The sequence below is a fragment of the Leuciscus leuciscus genome (assembly GCF_965113295.1).
Source record: "Leuciscus leuciscus genome assembly, chromosome: 2".
In the NCBI taxonomy this organism is placed as follows: Eukaryota; Metazoa; Chordata; class Actinopteri; order Cypriniformes; family Leuciscidae; genus Leuciscus; species Leuciscus leuciscus.
In genome coordinates this window covers 44,913,966-44,933,207 of record NC_138726.1, presented here as the reverse complement: position 1 = coordinate 44,933,207, position 19,242 = coordinate 44,913,966, and the positions used below count along the sequence as shown (strand labels likewise).

Sequence of the window (19,242 nt, the reverse complement as noted above, 5' to 3'; positions counted from 1 at the left end):
ACCACTGGGCAATGACGTTAACTCTTCTTCAGTTTTCTGTCTGTAAGCACAAGGATAGATGATTCTTCAAACGACTACTTTTAAAGAACACAATGAGATCCAAAGACAGATTTAGACATCACTCCGACGTACAATTACATGTGAATACCCAAGTCTACATGCACTTTCTTAAGTATTACCCTGTAGGAGTCACTTAGTCTTAAATGCCACACCTAATGTTTCCAGGCATATATTAATTCTCTTTCCATCACAGTTACTTTTGTATTTTGAGCTCCCTTGGTCCTATTTTTGAGGGAAAAACATGTAAGCAAGAACATTTGGTAATATGTGTAATGAGTGTGTTCTTAGTGGATTAGTATTCCTTTTGGAAATGAAAATCCCTGACCGTGCATCATGTTCCCACCCAGTGAATAATCCCCAAAAACACATTTAAGAGTCCTGCTCAGGTGAGTCAGTACCTCTGATAATGGTTCTTGGCAACACTTACGCTTTCAACTTTACAACTTATGCAGTAAAAGTTTGATACTGTTTGTGTATTTGGGTCTTAGTTGGCTGATACTTATTTTGTAGTTAGGCTGCTTCCCTTCTTCAGTTAATTAAATGAAACAGAGAGAGAGAGAGAGGGAGAGAGAGAGAGAGGGAGGGAGGAATTAATGAGCTTGAATGACGACAGGTTCAGACAGTGTGACGATTGTGTGTGTCAGATTAAGGTGAGTTGGGCCCAGAACACAAAGAGCGAGTGAGAGAAGAGTCACGCGAACACAGCCAGCAGGTAAGTCGTTCAAACTTGAATGCGCTTGTGTTATGTATATGTTTACTGCTGTTAATCAGTTTTTTTCTGTCACTTTATGTATGTTTCTTTTTCTTTAAATGTATGAATGGGTTAAGCTTATTGTGAAGCAACCTTGAGCTTGGGATAGGGTAAATGATAGTTTACACATTAGAATAAGAAAAAGAAGACATTTTATGTATAGGAAAATACAGCTTTTTCTTTTTACATGTGTAAACTATAATTCATAATACCAAATTATATACTCTGACATGGTTAACTCTGAACGCTGAAGTTAGTCAGTTCCCTTTCTTCTAAACAGAAAAAGCTTTTAGTAAAAACAGCTTGACTTATATGCAAATAAGACACCTTCAAATCAGCATTGAGAATATGAGAAAATAGCACCATTTCCAAAGAGTTGAAGTCTTCAGCACGGCCTGTAAATATTTGCTTGATTTATATATCAAGTATTACATATATCTGGAAAACTGTTAGTTCCCATTTTTGACATACTGTATGTAGCCTAAGTTAAAGGCTTGACTAAAAGTTTTCTGGTCAAATATTAATAGCTCTTTAACTCAGTCCATTTCTTTTGTAGGCCTATATGAATAATATTAAAAACATGCAATAATGACTTTGTTTAAATCTCTGTGCAGTATGACATATTTGTGAGTGATATTGAGTCATCTGTCTTGGCACCAGCTGCAGTTCCAGCACAACCAACTGGAGTCAAAGTCAATGACAGACTTGAGCTCATCTTATCAAAAAGTCATAAAGCAGAGTAGTAGTCTGTTGGTTTAGGAGACACACTGTCCCTAAATAGGAACTTACTGATACGCTGTATACACACAGAATGAACTTTGAACAGTGTGTCTATGATGACATGACTGATAAACACACATTACAGTGGGATGGAGGGGAAAGATAAACCTCAGGCCATGTAGACTTCATTTCGACAGTATCCTCGAGGAAGCCTGCTGTTCTTCTTCCTCTTCTTCTTTTGTTTGATTGTGTAAGGAATGATGTGGAACAATTTTATGTAAATTCTCCATGACAAATATTTGTCTGATCTCTTCCCAACATTTTCAACAGATGACCACGTCAAAGTCACATGTTTCCTTCTTCCTTCCTTCCTCTTTAGATTGCAAAGACTGGATTACCATCTCTCAAGACCATGACTATCGGCAAGAGCTCCAAAAAGAACAAGGCCCCTCGTTCTCCTCCTTTCCTGGACAAGGCTAATGGATTCTATGGGCGCTTGGATGAGATGTTTGGAGACGATGTACAGATGGCGGGAGAACCCACACCCACAGAAGAGCAGATAGGAGCCTTGAACAGGAGCAGCCAAGACAATGGGACAGTTCCAGGCTGGATAGAAGAGGATGACCATGTGGTTGATTTCAACCAGGGTATGATGGAGGATGATGGGACCACTTTACTGAAGAGAAAGCCCAGCAGACTAAGTCGCCGCTGGAGCAGGATGAGCTCCAGGAAGGCAAAATATGACAAATTTACATCAGACAAACAACTGGGTAATGAGCCCAACAAATCCACCTCTGTAGAACTAAACCCAGAGGTGCCACCAGCAACCCAAACCCTGGAAAACAGCGGAGAACCAGAATCAACAATGGTCCACTTCTCCATGAGGGAACATGCTGATGACCAGATTCTAATATCAGGACAGAAAGAAGGAGAAGGGGAAATGGAAGACACAAGAAAAGAGAAGACAGAAGGCAAATTGAAAGGAGAGGCAATGGAAATTGTAAAGAGAAACACTCTCAAGAATTATCGCAAGGTAAGATTTAGCTGTATTGGGAACTTGCTCTGAATAAAGAACCGGTACTGAATGACGTTCGGGACGGGTTCATTTCGTTAGCCGGTTCTCACGTTCATTCTTCGATGCGGACGGAATACCGTAATAAAATACCCTGACAGAGTTCTTGTGCGCGGCGCCGCGACACCGCTACGGTTCTTTTTAGTGAATAAAAACATGCGCGCAACCAGCGTAGTAGAGGAGACTTAAAGTTATGGTTAATGATTGGCTGTGCATAACAACGTGTAGATATAAATATATAAATCATGCGTTTGCTCACTATTTTATAACATATTTTATAACATATTTTTGTTTGTTTGTTAGCCTATTGTTAAACCCCAGTTAAGGCCACATATTGGATAGCTGTTTCCGTCACTTGAGTTGAGTAGGCAGGGTCATGGTTATTCTGAAACCATCTGGTTTGGAGAGTGAAAATGTTTTGGAGAGGCATCTGGGCTAAAGTTCCTTTTTCTGAATTGTGCTGAAATAAGCAGTCTGATCACCCCATGAATGTTTATTTGCTTTAATAGCCTATAGCATGGTTATGGTCCACACTAGCACTAATAGCTTCATGTATATTCGTCCCCCACCCCTCTGTTTTATTAGACCTAGTCAGTTTCTTGATCCATCTGTTAACTTACGTCACTATCCGTTTTCTGTTTGCACCTGGTCAGAGGAAAGAAGCAAGCGATACAGGAACAAAAACTCTTTTCAGTCATATGCAAGGTGACCTTGTTTGGAGGAATGTCTGCAAATAACCAAACGACCCTGTCACTTCACTACATTCCATGTATTTTAGTTTAGCCAATAAGGGCACATTCTTTCTTTCAGAGCAATGACCCTGCCGTGAACAAACTTCTAAGATGCATGTTCATATTATATAAAGGATATTGTTTTTTGAGATAAATTGACTTTATCATTTATTTCACTTTTAGGCCGTGGACAGAGCTTTCCGTCGAGGATGGGAGACTTTCGTTGCCAATCTGTACAGTGTGACACTGACACCTATATCGTCAACCTCTTCTTCATCAACACCATCAGACAAAACTGAATTGAACAGGAATCGTGTTTTAGCAGAATTCATTTGAACAGAGTGACTTGTATATATTTGAATATATTTAATATAAAATTAATGAGTAATTTCATTTATTAATTGAAATGTGCTCAAATATTTAATATGCATTGTTGTTCTTTGCATAAAACTGATCATTATGTAACCTGACATGAGAAGTCAATATTTGAACTTTTTATCAGTGTATAAATTTGTTATCACAGCACTAACTAATGAGGCATGTACCTGATCTTTGTTCCCTTGTTAGGAAACATGATGCCTATACTATTATCCATTGAAAGTTGTTTTCTCTCTCTCTCTCTCTCTCTCTCTCTCTCTCTCTCTCTCTCTCTCTCTCTCTGTGTGTGTGTGTGTGTGTGTGTGTGTGTGTGTGTGTGTGTGTGTGTGTGTGTGTGTGTGTGTGTGTGTGTGTGTGTGTGTGTGTGTGTGTGTGGATGCAATAATGTTTTTGAGCTGTGAACAGAAGCAGAGTTCCTGTATTTCGGCCATGAAAATGTATTCTTCAAGGCTATGTAACAAAGGGTTAACTCTTAAAACTAATCTGGGAGCTCAAAGATTAAAAAAAGAAAGCCATCAACAGGTACAACATCACTGGCAGTGAAGTATATAAATAACTGAGCTAAGAGATGGATTTTGTGTTCTGTATGTATTTATCTTCTGTATCTTCCCTACAGAACCCACAGTTTCCTAATGTCACATAGGCCTAAGTGAAATTGGTTTTTTTGTTGTTGTTGTAATGTCTTGTTTTATTTGCATTGTGACATCAAATTAATGCTAATAAAAAAGGAAAAGTGACAAAAATTCAACGTGTTACTTGATTCTGTACAAAAGTATTGTTTTGAAAAGAGTAATATTATGCTATTCTATGGCAAAAGAGTCAAGAAATAAATGTTTAACATTGTGGTTGATATGGTTCATTCATCACACTAGAAATGGAAGGTCAAATCGGATATGCCAGCAGCCATATCACCCTGTAGTCCAAGACTGGTTGCCCACTGAAGCTAAGCAGGTCGAGCCTGGTCAGTACCTGGATGGGAGACTCCTGGGAAAACTAGTTTGCTGTTGGAACAGGTGTTAGTGAGGCCAGCAGGGGGTGCTCACCCTGTGGTCTGTGTGGGTCCTAAAGCCCCAGTAAAGTGATGGGGACACTATAGGCTACTGTAACAAGCACCATCCTTTAGATGAGACGTTAAACCGAGGCCCTGACTCTCTGTGGTCATTAAAAATCCCAAATTTGCCCATTGGCCTCTGTCCATCATGGCCTCCGTCCTAATCATCCCCATATATACTGATTGGCGTCATCACTTTGTCTCCTCTCCATCAGTAAGCTGGTATGTGGTGGGCGTTCTGGCGCAAAATGGCTGCCGTCGCATCATCCAGGTGGATGCTGCACATCGGTGGTGGTTGAGGAGATTCCCCCCTTCTATGTATAACGCTTTGAGTGCAGAGAAAAGCGCTATATAAATGTAACAAATATATATTTTTAATTTTTAAATACTAAATCAACTACGCTATTTAAAATTGAATTTCGACAATTTAGTTTAATTGAATAACTGTTGACGGACAAAGCAGAATCCCAGTAAAAGAGATTCATCTGAAAGGTAAAATTATTCTGTGACTTACATAGGCATATGCATATTTACATATTTAATTGGCAATATTTTAATTGAAGATATATGTAATAATAACATAATGACAATAAACATATGCAAATAGAATGATTTCACTCAACTAACCTATAGGATTTAATGAAAGCGAAGATGTCTGAAATCTAATTCATGGAAATTATGAGTAATAACCCCATTAATTACAATAATTATTCCATTTAAAAATAACGACATGCCACTTTGGGCCTTCTGTGCCAATTCTGGGGGGTCATCTTATATAACCCAAGGGTCTAATCTACTTCAAAATGAAGAACTATAACTGTTAGGCTACTCCACAAATCAAAAAACATTAATGTGTTCACAAATAGCTCATTAACAAACAGACACAAAAAAACTTTGATATTCAATATAATACAATGTCATAGATCACTATTTTCCAGAGACACAAAATTAGATCAATTGAACTCAAAACTGTTTCAGCTAACTAAATTTCACAATAATATTGATATTCAGATGAAATAAAAAAAATAAAAAATATCGTATAGCCATTCATCAAAAGTGCTGAGATGAGATTTTGTGTCATCTATGGTCAGGAAAAAAAAGGTAAGGTGGGGGAAGGCAGCCTCCCCATGTTACCTTACGCTTGTATCGCTGCAGATATGATGCCATCTAGTGGATAATGTGAAGCTTGAAAAAAAAGAAGAAAAAAACAGTTATGATTATCATCTACTTTACAAATTATCATGCAACAAAACGCACTAGTTCTACAAACTATATTTATTTGATGAAAAAGAAAAAAGGGAATCGCCGGTGCAGCACTCTGACAAGGACTCTGATGAATATGTAACTACATCGAAACGTTATTCAAGTCATTGTTATGCACCTTAAATAAAAAAATAAAAAATTAAGTAGACATCTGTGCTGCACCGGCGATTCCCTTTTTTCTGCTCTGTTTTGTCCTGCCTTGGTTGCACCGGATTGTTGTGGATTACAGAAGCGCAAAGAACCTCCTTTTCAATTATATATTTATTTGATACTCGTATACGTTCAAATAAGTAGCCTACATTGTTTTCCCTCTCAGTATATATCTGTTGCATTTATTATTTTGCTATTTAAAATGTGCATTATGTGCACTAGAGTAAACATCTTTTGCATCTACATTTCGAGCAGTTACAGTTTATCCAGTTTTTTTTTTATTTTAATGCACAAGCAAAAATGCATACTGGCGCTTTTAATATAGTCAGTAACCTTATTGGTTGTTGTAAAATGGGCGTGGACTTTCACATGTGACTAGAATAAAAAGCGCCCAGACCTTCTTTTCGTCCATTTTGAAGCAGCTTCTTCATTGGTAAGGGATTTTACTGTTTTTGTTAACTGAAGTGTAGTTATTATTTTTTTAAAACCCCTTTTTCTAAAGAGGGTCTACATTATAAATAATCACCTTTTGTTTGTTAGTAGTATGTATTTAAATGTTTATTTCGGTACAGTGGTCCTTAGCAGACAACTGTAGGGTGTTTGCAATGCATTAGCCCATGAGCCTCTGAATCGCATCTGAAACCATCCTGCCTCATTTATTGCTAATATTTGAAATGTTACTACTTTTTATCAAAGTTTACATGCTACTGTATCGCAATTACAAGATATTTACTGTTGGTTTGCTTTTTTTCGTGAATGGCACAATCTCTCAATGATGATAACTTCACAGACCTGTTCTGAAACCTTGTGAATGCACTTTTATATATCTGAAGAGAGATTTCGCTTGAGTTGAATTCGTAAATCTTGGGCGTTCTGGAAGTTTCATATGGGAACACGTGGCTCAACTACGTTTCTTCTTTTGCAGCAATGGCCACGACGAGTATAAAGTCCCTGCCATCTTGGGAAGGTAAGTTCTGTAGCAGGCGCACTTAAAGCAAACACAGTAGATATTGACAAAACTAATAAAATTGTACCAGTTTTCCGTCGAAGGAATCAATGAATGGCATTAAAGTTATGTAAAATATTAACTTGCATTAAGGAGTTCTGCTTCTGAGTGTAGTGAACGTGCATTATTGGATGGGTTTTAGAGCAAACTTTGACTTGCACGTGGATCTGATTAAGGAATTCAATTAAGACAAGTGTGAAATAACTACATGTTTTATAACTATACATGCTTCTTGAGAACTTAAATTTAAGGAGAGCTAAAATAATTATCTAGGATACTATTAGTATTAGGGATGGGGCCGATTCGATCCAGTATCGGTATCGGGACCGATACCAGCGTAATTCACGTATCGGATTTTCCCGATCCAACCTGCGGAGATATCCGATATCCTTGAGTCATGTCTGCGCTTTAACGTTGTCTGCTGAAATGACTCCAAAAGTGATTCCCGCCGGCTAGTCTGCTAGCTGGCTGCAAACTGCGGAATGGATTTCCTGAACGGAGGCGCGGCTCAATGAGACACAGAGTTATGAGACACGCCACCGCTCAGGAAATCCATTCCGCAGTTTGCGGCCGCTGTGTGGAAATTCTTCACACTGGAAACACCGCAGAGCAAGACAGCAAAATGCAATGTTTGCAAAGCCGTAATTCAGAGCTCGTTGAAGCTCCCTCGCGTCGTACAACACAACGAATGCAATCAAACATTTAAAAAAGCACCACGTTACTGTGCGTTCACACCAAACGCGAATAGCGCGTCAAATTCGCGTCTGCCGCGTCTAGTTGGACGCTTGAATATTTTGAATCCATTCGCGCGCCCAGAGCGAAATTGACGCGCGTCTGAGGCGAAATCCGCTTGTCTGTTTGCACATGGCTGATGTTGATCGAGCATTCATCGAGAGAGTTACAGCATCGGAGCGAGGATCACCCTTTAGATAGTGTGTGTGTGTGTGTGTGTGTGTGTGTGTGTGTGTGTGTGTGTGTGTGTGTGTGTAAGATGTTTACACTTGCACTTTTCTTATATTTCAAGACTCAAGTATTTGACATTTTGGGAATGTAATAAATATTGACATGACCTACAGTTGCATATTTGTTTTCAGAATGGGATTTTTCCTGTTAACAGGATTTACTGTTTTTCTGACTTCCTTTTCTGACCTTATACTTACCATACATGCATAAATATGTAGGCCTACATATCATACTTGCCTGTTGAGAGGAGTTTATTTCAGCATCATATAAAATAAACAATAATGATAATAATAATATTAAAGCAAACACAGCTCTGGTATCGGAATAGTATCGGTATCGGCCGATATCCAAATTCAGGTATCGGGATCGGATCGGAAGTGAAAAAATGTGGATCGGTGCATCCCTAATTAGTATGGTTTAGGCCCTATTTTGGTCTACCACACCCAAGTAACTGGCCTTAATGCTGAGTGTATGAATTTATGCATTCAGTGTTAATTTGGCTTATGAATTCTCTCTCCCTGAATTGTTTTGATTGTAACCGTTCTCTAAGACGAGTAGCATTGCGCATCTATTACAGATTGCCAAGTGTTTTTTTTTGTATTTGTGAATGCAGGCTCTTGTATAATTTTATTTACGTTGTTTTTGCAGCGTCCATGCTGTCTGCTGGGATGAGGCAGAGGCCTGTTAAATTCAAGGTAAACATTTTCAAGTATTGAAGTTTATGTTTTTAAGGCTAAACCTTTAAATGATGATTACAAAGACAAGCATATGTCTGAATTCCAATGATGTTTGCCTTTTTATTCTGACATAATGTGGTTGGCTTGTACTCAGTTTAGTTACATCCCTATTGAAACTTTAGGCATCCAGTAGTACTATTGTGACTTTGAATTTTCTCTTGTAGTTCTGTAATTTCTAAACTGAGTAGCAGGTGTCACACATTGCTAAGTGTTTCTTTTGTTAGTTTTTGTGAAACGTGGGCATTTGTTTTTGCAGTTTCCACGTAGTCTGCTGGGATGAGGAAGAGGCCTGTTAAATTCAAGGTAAGTTTACAAGTATTGAGGGTCCTTTTTTAGGCTAAACACTTAAGTGATGATTTCAAAGACAAGCATATGTCTGACTTCCAGTGATGTCTACTTTATTATTCTGACAATGTGGGTAACTTGAGCTCAGTCATCACTACCCTATTGTAGCTTTATAATAATAATAATTGTATTTTAGGGTTGCCTGCACACGAACTCTGTGTACGGTGTCCATGGATGCTGTATTGGTAAGTAGTTTTCCAAAAATCAATGTGTTTTACAATTCTGAAGTGATTAAGTTTTTACAACGTAACAGGACGACAGATTTGTCATATGGCATTCTAGTCAAAGTCTGATCAGACCATATGACTTCCACCATATTTGCTGAATTCTGTTTTACTGTGCCTGTTATCTGTCTAGGTGCTCCCACTTGTCCTGGTGGCTGTAGTATGGCCAGAATGACATTCAGGTGAGTTTTTATTTTAAAGTGGTGTCTGCTTAAATAGTCTGAGAGGATGAACGGTTTTTACCGTTTAATATCTGGACGGCATTATTGCTCCATGGCATTATAGTCACCAAAGCCCTGATCAGAACAGGTTTAACATAGTGGTTTTGTTTATTGTAAACTAAATATTAAGTCTTAACCTTTTTGTTTATTAGGTGACGTCTGCACAAAAATGGCCTTTCACCAAGGACTGGCATCTTTCAAGGTAACTTTACTGTTTATATATTTAGCGTTTTGTGCAATCTCTGTGATGAAGATACTTAGCTCACTTTGAATCAATGTGAAAAGTAACGAACAACTGAGAGATTGATGGATTTTGTTACTATTCTAAGTTTGTGAACTGGCCAGACATAACCCCTCTTGTTTTCTCTTCAGGACTAGTGTTTGTCCAAGACTAATTGCGTGGAGTCCTTTGGTGGTAGTAGGTAAGGTTACTTCCTGCTCCCATGTGTTTATTAAAATGCAGTTCCTCTGTAACTAATGATGATTTATTGGAATCTCGTTCGTCTGAAACCCTGTTGATAAATCTTATTACTGACGTTACACCGTTGTATCTATTTTAAGTTGTTTATGTATCAAATGATGCTCAGGTTTGTTTCTTCCTGACAGGTTGAATGCCTGAAGTGGTCTCAGCGGGTAAGAATGTGCTTCCTATATCAAATCCCACTACAATTGGTCCCTTTTTGATAACTTGCACCTTTTAATGCTCAATACTATCTGTAACCTATGATGATTCTTGCAGTCTCGTTCGTCTGAAGTCCTGCTGATAAATTTACATCTTGTACTGATGTTACAGAACTATCTTTTGTCTCTACAGCTTGTGTAACTTGCCCATCTGAAGTTATTTTTTTTTCACAGGTGAAGCCAGATGTAAAGTCATCTAAAAGTCAGACATCACCCCTCTTTTCACTTCAGCACTATTGTTTGTCCAAGACCAAGTGTGGAGTCCTTTGGTGGTAGGTAAGGTTACTTCCTATTCACATGTGCTTATATGCAGTCCCTCTGTAACTAATGATGATTTATTGGAATCTCGTTCGTCTGAAACCCTGTTGATAAATCTTTATTACTGATGTTACATTACATGTGTTATCTATTTTGAGTGGTTTGTTCATCAAATGATGCTCAGGTTTGTTTTTGCTCCCGACAGGTTGCATGCCTGAAGTATTCTCAACAGGTAAGAATGTGCTTCCTTTATCAAATCCCACTACAAATGGTCCCTTTGATGAACTTGCACTTTTTGCTCAATACCATCTGTAACCTATGATGATTCTTGCAGTCTCGTTCGTCTGAAGTCCTGCTGATAAATGTACATATTGTACTGATGTTACAGAACTAGCACTTGTGTCTCTACACATGTGTAACTCGCCCATCTGAAGTTTTTTTCTTTTCTTTTTTCCTGCAGATGGGTGGCACCTGATGAAGTTGTCCAAATGGGTAAGAATTCAGTCCCAAATATGTAATGTTGCAAGCCTTTCATCCTTTTATGATGTAACTTGGCGCAAGTCTTACGCCTTGACAATACCAGAACCTGAAAAGGTGAACCCACTGGTGTTGCCTTGGCAATAAGGGGATGATCTGTTGGGGTTACCAACAGTCTGAGAAGGACTAGTGTTAGTGTAGAGAAACGTCTTCCTTTGTGTGACACTTACTTTAGTTTGATTCCATGCAGGACTACAGTGGCAGTTCTGTACCTACCCCCCTGGAAGTTCTGGACCCACTTCACACTGAAGTTGGTATGTGCTTGTTTTTTACTTTAATTACATGTGAACTAATAGGTGTGATGCATAAGGTTACCGCCCCATTCTGATTTATCTGACTGAATGGTAGTCCTCTAACCTAAACTGGTTTCACTTAAATTTGTTCTAAAATGCTTATTGGTATGCATTAGTATGGATGTGATGAGTGATTACCGCCCCAGTCTGAAAAGTCATGACAGATTGGTATACCCTCTGATCCATACTTCATGTCTATCTTTTTCCATATGCTTTAATTGTTGCTACTGTCCTTCCAGGTTGCCCCAGATGTCACTATGATGCTAGAGTTTTGTTGACCTTAAAGGTTTGTACTTTAAGCGTTTATTGTCAGTTTTATTTTAAATGATGATTTCTTATCGCCCCAGTCTGATGTGTCATGACTGATTGATTGACTCTGATAAATGTAATGATTCAAAGGTACTGATATAAGTCGACTTGTACTGACTTCCCCACCCCCTCTCTTTTCCTCAGATGGTTCCATGCCTGGCTGATTAAGGATGGTGTCCTTTGTACAGGTACCTAAAATTCATATTTGTACTCATTAGTTTGGATGTGATGAGTGATTACCGCCCCAGTCTGAAAAGTCATGACAGATTGGTATACCCTCTGATCCATACTTCATGTTTATCTTAAACTTTCCTTGTTTAATTGTTGCTTCTGTCCTTCCAGGTTGCCCCAGATGTCACATGATGCTGGTGTTTTGTCCCAGATGTCACATGATGCTGGTGTTTTTGTTGCTATTAAAGGTTTGTTCTTTGGGAATTTATTTTGTTTTTATTTATTTTAAATGATGATTTCTTATCGCCCCAGTCTGATGTTTCATGACTGATTGATGACTCTGATAAATCAGTACCTCTGAATCACTACATTTGGGTTGACTTGTACTGACTTCCCCTCTCTTCTCTCCCTCAGGTGGTTCTATGCCTGGCTGATTTTAAGGATGGTGTACAGGTACCTAAAATGAATTTGTACTCATTAGTATGGATGTGATGAGTGATTACCGCCCCAGTCTGAAAAGTCATGACAGATTGGTATACCCTCTGATCCATACTTTATCTTAATTTTTTTTTTCTTGTGCTTTAATTGTTGCTACTGTCCCTCCAGGTTGCCCCAGATGGCACATGATGATGCTGGTGTTTTGACCTTGAAGGTTTGTATTTGCCTTGTTTGAGTTAATTTTTTTTATATAATAAATGGTTTATTTTATTTATTGCCCAGAATGTACTGACATCCCCCTTCCTCTTTCTTCCAGGTCAATTAAAAAGCATCTGAGGAGAAGTTGAATTGTGGACGACAGCTTGATGTTAGCTCCTAAATCCTGAACATCTGTTGAAATTGAAGTGATTGAATGGCATGTTTAAGACTGAAAATATAAGGGGGTGACATTTCCACTTTGTAAACCACCTATAATTAAATCAATTACTAATATAAAAAAATGTTCTTGGAAATGTCCCCTCTACTTGCTGGCATGTATTTTGTGGTTTGCAAAATAAATGGATTTGCACAATTAAGTCAGTCTTAACCTTTTGAATGTTGGTATCAGGTTATTTTCAGTAAACTAATTGGGAAGTGACACTTAACAGTAAGGTTGTTCTCAAATGCTTTAGGCAAAATTAACCAGCAATAAACAAATACCATTTTTCATTAATTCATTGTTACTGCACAGATTTTTTTGGGGGGTTGTTCATAGTATAAAGGCTCAGTCTAATATTTTAAAACTAAATAAGCTGTGTAATACAGCTATCTTACTGCAAACTGACCTGAAATTAGATTATACTAGCCTTTATATGGCCTTCAGTGTTCTGACAGGAAAAAATCCAAGTGAAATTGTTTATGGATATTTGTCTAGTTGAGAGGCAGTCACCCTCCAGAACTAATATAAAAAAGGCACTACTCTATCACTTCAGGAGTAAGAGCAGCCATTTTAATAACCAGGTTTGTCAAGGCAGAAATGAGTATTCTTGGCAGATGTGATGTATCTTTATTTATGCAGCTGAACAAATGGGGCTGAAAAGTACACAATTGACTTCAAAATGGCTTCCATTTCAGGCAAGCAGCTTTTAAAAACACAAAGCATGTTGGTAATACATCTACATTAACCATCTTAAACATTTAAGATAGTTGTATTGCAAACATTTGCAGTCCAAAATGATCCATTATCTGCCAAATGTGTTAACTATCAGTCAGCTGTAAAGATCCGAGCTGCTATATCATCAAGCAGCCAGTCCACACCTGTAAGCAGGTTCTCGCCCGTCACGGCACTGCATCCCACTATGCACCAGTGGTGGGTCTTGATGTCATCCAGGGCTAAGACCTGCACAGAGAAAATTCAGAAAACAAGGCCATATTCACGAATTACAGTTGTGACTGGTTATGCAAGTCAGGTTCATGCAATTACAAATGACTGTTTAACTGAAGGCTCACCTCTCGAATGGCATCTTTTGATAAAGAACCAGGTAAGTCCTGTTTGTTGGCAAAAACTAACAGTGTGGCTCCTGCTAATCGCTTTCAAAAGGAATAATGAAAAAAGTAATCATAAACCTATGTAATATGAAGTGTATAGAGAAAGACTTACACATTACATTTTATTCATCCATTTAACTTCAAACACTGTAAGACATTATTAGGTCCAAGTAAAGATACTGTTCATCTCACCTCCTCCAGTAATAAAGTACTCAGCTCTTTCCTGCAGTCCTCCAGTCTCAATCTGTCAGCGCTGTCCACTACCCACACCAGTCCATCTGTACTTTCGAAATAATTCCTCCAGTATGATCTCAATGACTTCTGACCACCCACATCCCAGATATTCAGTTTAAATCTAGTCTCAATGTGAACAAAATGAGAAAGAAACATAGACATTGCACTTGGGAATTATTTGAAATGCATCAAAGTGATAGTGGTAAATAAACAGTCTGTTTATATACATATTAAACAATTAGGCCTAGTTAAATTAACAATCAACAGAGACCTTTAATAAGTTAAAAATATCTTATGACGTTCTCAACTTCGTACTGATGCAAAACTACATAACACACAACTAGTTTCCATCATACCCTCTATGCTCAAGCGTCTCTATATTGAAGCCTAATGTTGGGGAGATCGTGCTGACATCTTGGCCGTTGAACTTCTTTAGGATGGTTGTTTTTCCAGCATTGTCAAGTCCACTATAAAAGAACGGTTAAGGGCCCACAAGAGTCTTCTGTATCACAAGCGATAAGAACTTTACATTAAACGAGCCTTTTCGAGCAATCGACAGTCGTGAATAGAGTAAGCTTAGCTGATTATATACACTTTATAAAAAATATAAACATTTAAAAACAACAGCGGTGTAAAATAAACTTATCTGAATGTAAACATTTGAATTCAGTTCTATGAAAAGATACAGCATCAGTAGACGCATTTCACGCTCCTTGTGCTTCATTTTCTTCAAGATCGTCAGTAAACCCATCGTGAACGTTTAAATGTAAAACACTGAAGTGGCCTAAAGTCCGAATTTGCACATTAACTGTTGAAACGCAATCAAAACGGAATTAATTTCCTAAATAAATATCACATGCGTATAGTGCAAAGCCATACTGGAAACAAGGAAGCGTTACTATGAGCTAACACAACACATTGAAGTATGATTGGTTAGAGAGTACGCAAATGTAATGTTGAAGGCATATGATTGGCTGTCCTAACTGTCAATTATACTTGGGCCTTTTCTATTGGCAAAGGAGAACAGCGGCAAGGGCGTGTTCGCGTTTCTAATAGGCGGTTAAAATCCGGTCGTAAAATCAGTCGTTTCTATTGCAGCGCCCCCTTATGTGCATATTTCAAACATGTGAGCTACTCCACCAAAAAGACTTGCAAAGTAAGTTCATCTCATTTAAGCTAATTTTGTCTGTCTGGTTGTAATCGGTTGGCCAGCAATGCTAGTTTGACCTTTTCATTAACTGTACCCTACTGTTAGCATCACTATTTATCATTTTAACACTTACTGACAAATATTGAAATTTTCTCTTACTCAAGCATGGGCTTTTACATTGAAAATATAATCAGAATCAGAATGAGCTTTACTGCCAATATGGTTACACACAAAAGGATAATTTTAATTACATTAATTAGAATTTGTTTACACACACTTTTAAGAATGATTTTTTTCATCATTGCATATCAGCTTGGATATTTAATCAGCTCCTAACAAACACATAAATTATTATTTGAATGATCACTCAGTGAGTCATTTAACCATGTATTACTTTGTCTTTGGAAGGCTTTTGTCTTTCAAACACATTAAAGTGTACAAATTCATGTCATTTCATATAATACAGGGATTCCCAAACTTTTTTGTCGGCTGAACCTCTTTTTCCTAATATATTTTAATATATATACACACACTTTTTTGTGTGTATATTTTATTCATATAATTTTTTTATGATTTAATTACTTAATAGCTTTTCATTAAACTCACAAACCTGCAGATCCTTCATGAACCCCCAGTCTGGGAAACTCTGAGGTAATGTAGCCTAATATTTTATGCACTTCATGTTGTTGATGACAAATAATGGAATATGTTTTCTTTCTCTTTGTATTTTTATATCAATATGGTACAAGATTATCCTTTTCAAATCAATGTGATAAACAAGTTAGGTTAAAAGTAATCTAAAAAATAATCATAAAGTAGTCAGATTACTGTGACCTAACTATGTAACTGAATAGAATGTTTATAAGTTATCCATTGGCTTTCATCCAAAGTCTAAACAACCAGATAAAATAAACCTTACGGTAAATGTCTAGTCTGTCTCAAGTTACCTCTCTGTGTTTCCCCTTTTGAACTGGCAGCCCTCATGTTTGCAGCATAGATCCTTATCCATTCAACATTCACCATTAGCCTACCTATAGCCAATGAAAGACGTGACTGCAAACTTTTCTCCCAGCAGACCCCTACTGCTAAATTATAGGCTACTTGTAAATATACAATGTAAATATACTGTTCTATAATAGATAGCCTAAATTATACTTGTGTGTGTGTATATATATATATATATATATAAAATGAATTTTGGCTAATATAGTATAGGCTATATTAGCCCACATTAATTGTAGTAATGACATAAAGTAGCTTAGCCTTACACACATTGTAAAGCCTGAATATCCCATAAAGAGTTCCATCCGGTTGGACTTCCGGATAGGAATTCCCAGTAAACTGTAGAGCGGGAAATGTTCAACCCAATTACTGGCATGTCTGTGTGGGAAGCGATGACCTCCAGTCTCCGCTAACCGGGCTGTTTAAAATAATTCGAAACCGAAAACACACTAGTCCACCCCTCTGTTGCGTCACCTCATTGCCAGAACTATTGGCTCATTCCACCGCCCACTGCTTACATTAAAGACCTCAGGGCAGTTTAAATCATGACCAGGCAATGTAGTTTTGCAGACAACAGCTGCCTCAAGAAGACAGATTCTTTTAACGCGCTTGCTTTTCAGTTCGACGAATTTTGTATAATACGTAAATATTACCAACGACTGATTTATTCTGGAAGTATACATGCAAGAATTTTTTTCTTATTTAACTGTCGAAAAGGGCATCCGTGTTCTTGGAGATGCCAGCTGCTGTCATGGATAACTTTGACCAGGGAAGTCCTTTCTCGCAAAGTGATTCTCAAAGTCCTCAAGATTGGGTAGGGAATGAATTAACTTATTTAATGTAATTGTACTATGTACATATTACAAGCAATAAAATATTTATAAATAAATATTTATGTTTATAATATTTATTTAATTATGGTTTAAAACATATATATATATATATATATATATATATATATATATATATATATATGTATATATGTATATATATATATATATATATATATATATATATATATATATATATATATATACATACATATATATGTGTGTGTGTGTGTGTATATATATATATATATATATATATATATATAGTTATTTTTATATCGTAATATCTAATTACGAACAATAAAATATTGAAACAAATATTTATTTATATATAAATATCGATAAATTATAATTCATATACCTGATTTGCTGATGAATATCCTCAGAACATACAGTCAGATGGCCATGGGCACCATCGCAAAGAGAAAAACAGAGATGCAGCACGCAAGAGTCGAAAAAAACAGACAGAAAAGGCAGATATACTGCACGAGGTCAGTGGCATATTGTGACCTTTCACACTCTCTCTTTCTTTCCCCTTTTGAATGTGTAACTTCTGCTTTGTTACTTGTTATCTTTTGATACCTCCAAATCCTCACATTTGTTGTACATGTATCTTTTCATTCATAAGTAACATGAATGAAAATATACATGTACAACAAATGTGAGGACAAATATATATGATATTGTTCTTTATTATTGTAATTATCAGACACATAATCTGTACCTTTATAATTACTTGGAATTATAAAGTAATGTGTCATAATAATAACCTTCAGCAGAAGTTGTGTATTAAAAATTGCAGCTGTGTTTGTTTCTGTAAAGGTTTAGTTTTTGTGTGTGTTTGTTAATAATTACTCTGTAGTGTGTGTATGTGTGTATGTGTGTGTGTGTGTGTGTGTGTGTGTGTGTGTGTGTGTGTGTGTGTGTGTGTGTGTGTGTGTGTGTGTGTGTGTGTGTGTGTGTGGAGGAGAGAGGAAGCATTAGTATTGCACAACTTCAGTTCAAAGCAGGCATTTCTTGGAAACAGGACTGGGACAGCATACAGATTATTTGCGCTAGTGCCACGCTAGTTATTTTACCTTCATTTTCACTTTCATTTTCTCTTCAGATCATGTACAAATCTTGGACTTTCCCCTTTTCCCCAACCCTAATCACAACCTTTCATAGATTAGCAGGAAGTCTGAATTGTTATTTTTTTATATTTTTTTATAGTGTGTTGTGTTTTTCCTCTGAGCTCGGGTGAAATCTATTTTAAACTGTATTTTACTGTGCCTAATTTTCTTTCACTTCGTAACTTCTGCATTTCAGTATTGTACTGTTTATAAACTCTTATATTTCAAATGTTTTTTTTTTGTTTGTTTTTGTAGGAACTCCAAAATCTAGAGCAGTCTAATACCGCATTCAAAAAAGAAATCGCTGAACTGAAGAAGGAGCTTCAAATCTACAGCACTGCTTTGGAGCAACATGAACCTCACTGCACAAAACTCTGTCCATATGGACCATCAGTCAGTGTTCCAGCAGGTCCATCCACAGCTGCACCCTCTACCTCAGATTTAAACTTCGTCCCTGAACCCAACGTCTTTTCGGACCTTTCATTCTTACCAGACACTAATTCAGTGGACTTGCCTCTAACAGGGCTCCTCGACAGTAGCGATTGGTCTCCTTGGGACACATTTAATGGGAATGGGTGCCTACAGCAGTTTTGAGGTGCAGTACAGTCAGTTTCGTTCTTATTTAATCACAAAACACACTACTACATACTGCAAACAGCTCTTTTTACTGTGTTCAAATGCAAGCGGTGCTAAAATCCATGATCCATTAAGGTGTGAAATATGTTAACTTCTAATTTATTCAAGCAAGACTTACAGATTTATTTTTACATGTAGCAATATTTTAAATATGAAATGTTTAAAAAATGTATTACAAGACCATTAGCCTCATGTTGGGCTAAGTGACTCCTTACTTTAATCATTTTGTGAAATTTGATTTGATATATGAGGTAATCAGCTAATTCATAAATTATTTTTTAATAATTTCAAATGTTATTTAAGGAAATATCGTTCAGTGTAACTTATTGTTGTCCATATACAAGTTATTCAAAAATACATTCAAAAATAAATTTCTTACAAAACAAAATACT

The 19,242-nt window shown here is 37.1% G+C and overlaps 3 protein-coding genes and 1 long non-coding RNA gene across 8 annotated transcripts; 3 read left to right on the top strand and 1 right to left on the bottom strand.

Annotated features, from left to right (window-relative positions):
- The first annotated feature begins 627 nt into the window (after positions 1 to 627).
- On the top strand, positions 628 to 4,455 carry LOC309490105 (uncharacterized protein). 2 transcript variants are annotated; one of them, XM_082159123.1, is made up of 3 exons: positions 628 to 772; positions 1,911 to 2,564; positions 3,518 to 4,455. In XM_082159123.1, exons 2-3 carry the CDS (start codon positions 1,944 to 1,946, stop codon positions 3,668 to 3,670), a joined length of 774 nt encoding a protein of 257 aa, XP_082015249.1. In that variant the 5' UTR covers positions 628 to 772; positions 1,911 to 1,943; the 3' UTR covers positions 3,671 to 4,455. The 2 variants fall into 2 exon arrangements, with proteins under 2 accessions (XP_082015249.1, XP_082015250.1); XM_082159124.1 differs by lacking the exon at positions 628 to 772 and adding an exon at positions 908 to 1,781.
- A 2,111-nt stretch (positions 4,456 to 6,566) lies between these two features.
- Positions 6,567 to 12,934, top strand: LOC309490180. Of its 4 annotated transcripts, XR_014202620.1 has the most exons (19): positions 6,567 to 6,609; positions 7,102 to 7,143; positions 8,794 to 8,840; positions 9,139 to 9,185; positions 9,364 to 9,412; positions 9,585 to 9,633; positions 9,825 to 9,874; positions 10,045 to 10,094; positions 10,279 to 10,305; positions 10,528 to 10,629; positions 10,817 to 10,843; positions 11,072 to 11,103; positions 11,339 to 11,402; positions 11,681 to 11,727; positions 11,895 to 11,938; positions 12,093 to 12,169; positions 12,336 to 12,374; positions 12,528 to 12,573; positions 12,676 to 12,934. It is a non-coding gene; the product is annotated as an uncharacterized lncRNA (long non-coding RNA). The 4 variants fall into 4 exon arrangements; XR_014202621.1 differs by lacking the exon at positions 6,567 to 6,609 and having other exon boundaries at positions 6,616 to 7,143; positions 10,528 to 10,625; XR_014202623.1 differs by lacking the exon at positions 6,567 to 6,609 and having other exon boundaries at positions 6,616 to 7,143.
- A 455-nt stretch (positions 12,935 to 13,389) lies between these two features.
- arl2 (ADP-ribosylation factor-like 2) lies at positions 13,390 to 15,027 on the bottom strand. Its single transcript, XM_082159164.1, has 5 exons — positions 14,807 to 15,027; positions 14,477 to 14,587; positions 14,079 to 14,241; positions 13,848 to 13,928; positions 13,390 to 13,737 (listed from the first exon to the last, which is right to left on the bottom strand). Exons 1-5 carry the CDS (start codon positions 14,869 to 14,871, stop codon positions 13,603 to 13,605), a joined length of 555 nt encoding a protein of 184 aa, XP_082015290.1. The 5' UTR covers positions 14,872 to 15,027; the 3' UTR covers positions 13,390 to 13,602.
- Positions 15,028 to 16,790: 1,763 nt separating this feature from the next.
- Positions 16,791 to 19,241, top strand: batf2 (basic leucine zipper ATF-like transcription factor 2). The gene is made up of 3 exons (XM_082159169.1): positions 16,791 to 17,086; positions 17,489 to 17,593; positions 18,470 to 19,241. The coding sequence occupies exons 1-3, from the start codon at positions 17,009 to 17,011 to the stop codon at positions 18,806 to 18,808; spliced, it is 522 nt and encodes a 173-aa protein (XP_082015295.1). The 5' UTR covers positions 16,791 to 17,008; the 3' UTR covers positions 18,809 to 19,241.
- Position 19,242: the final 1 nt, after the last annotated feature.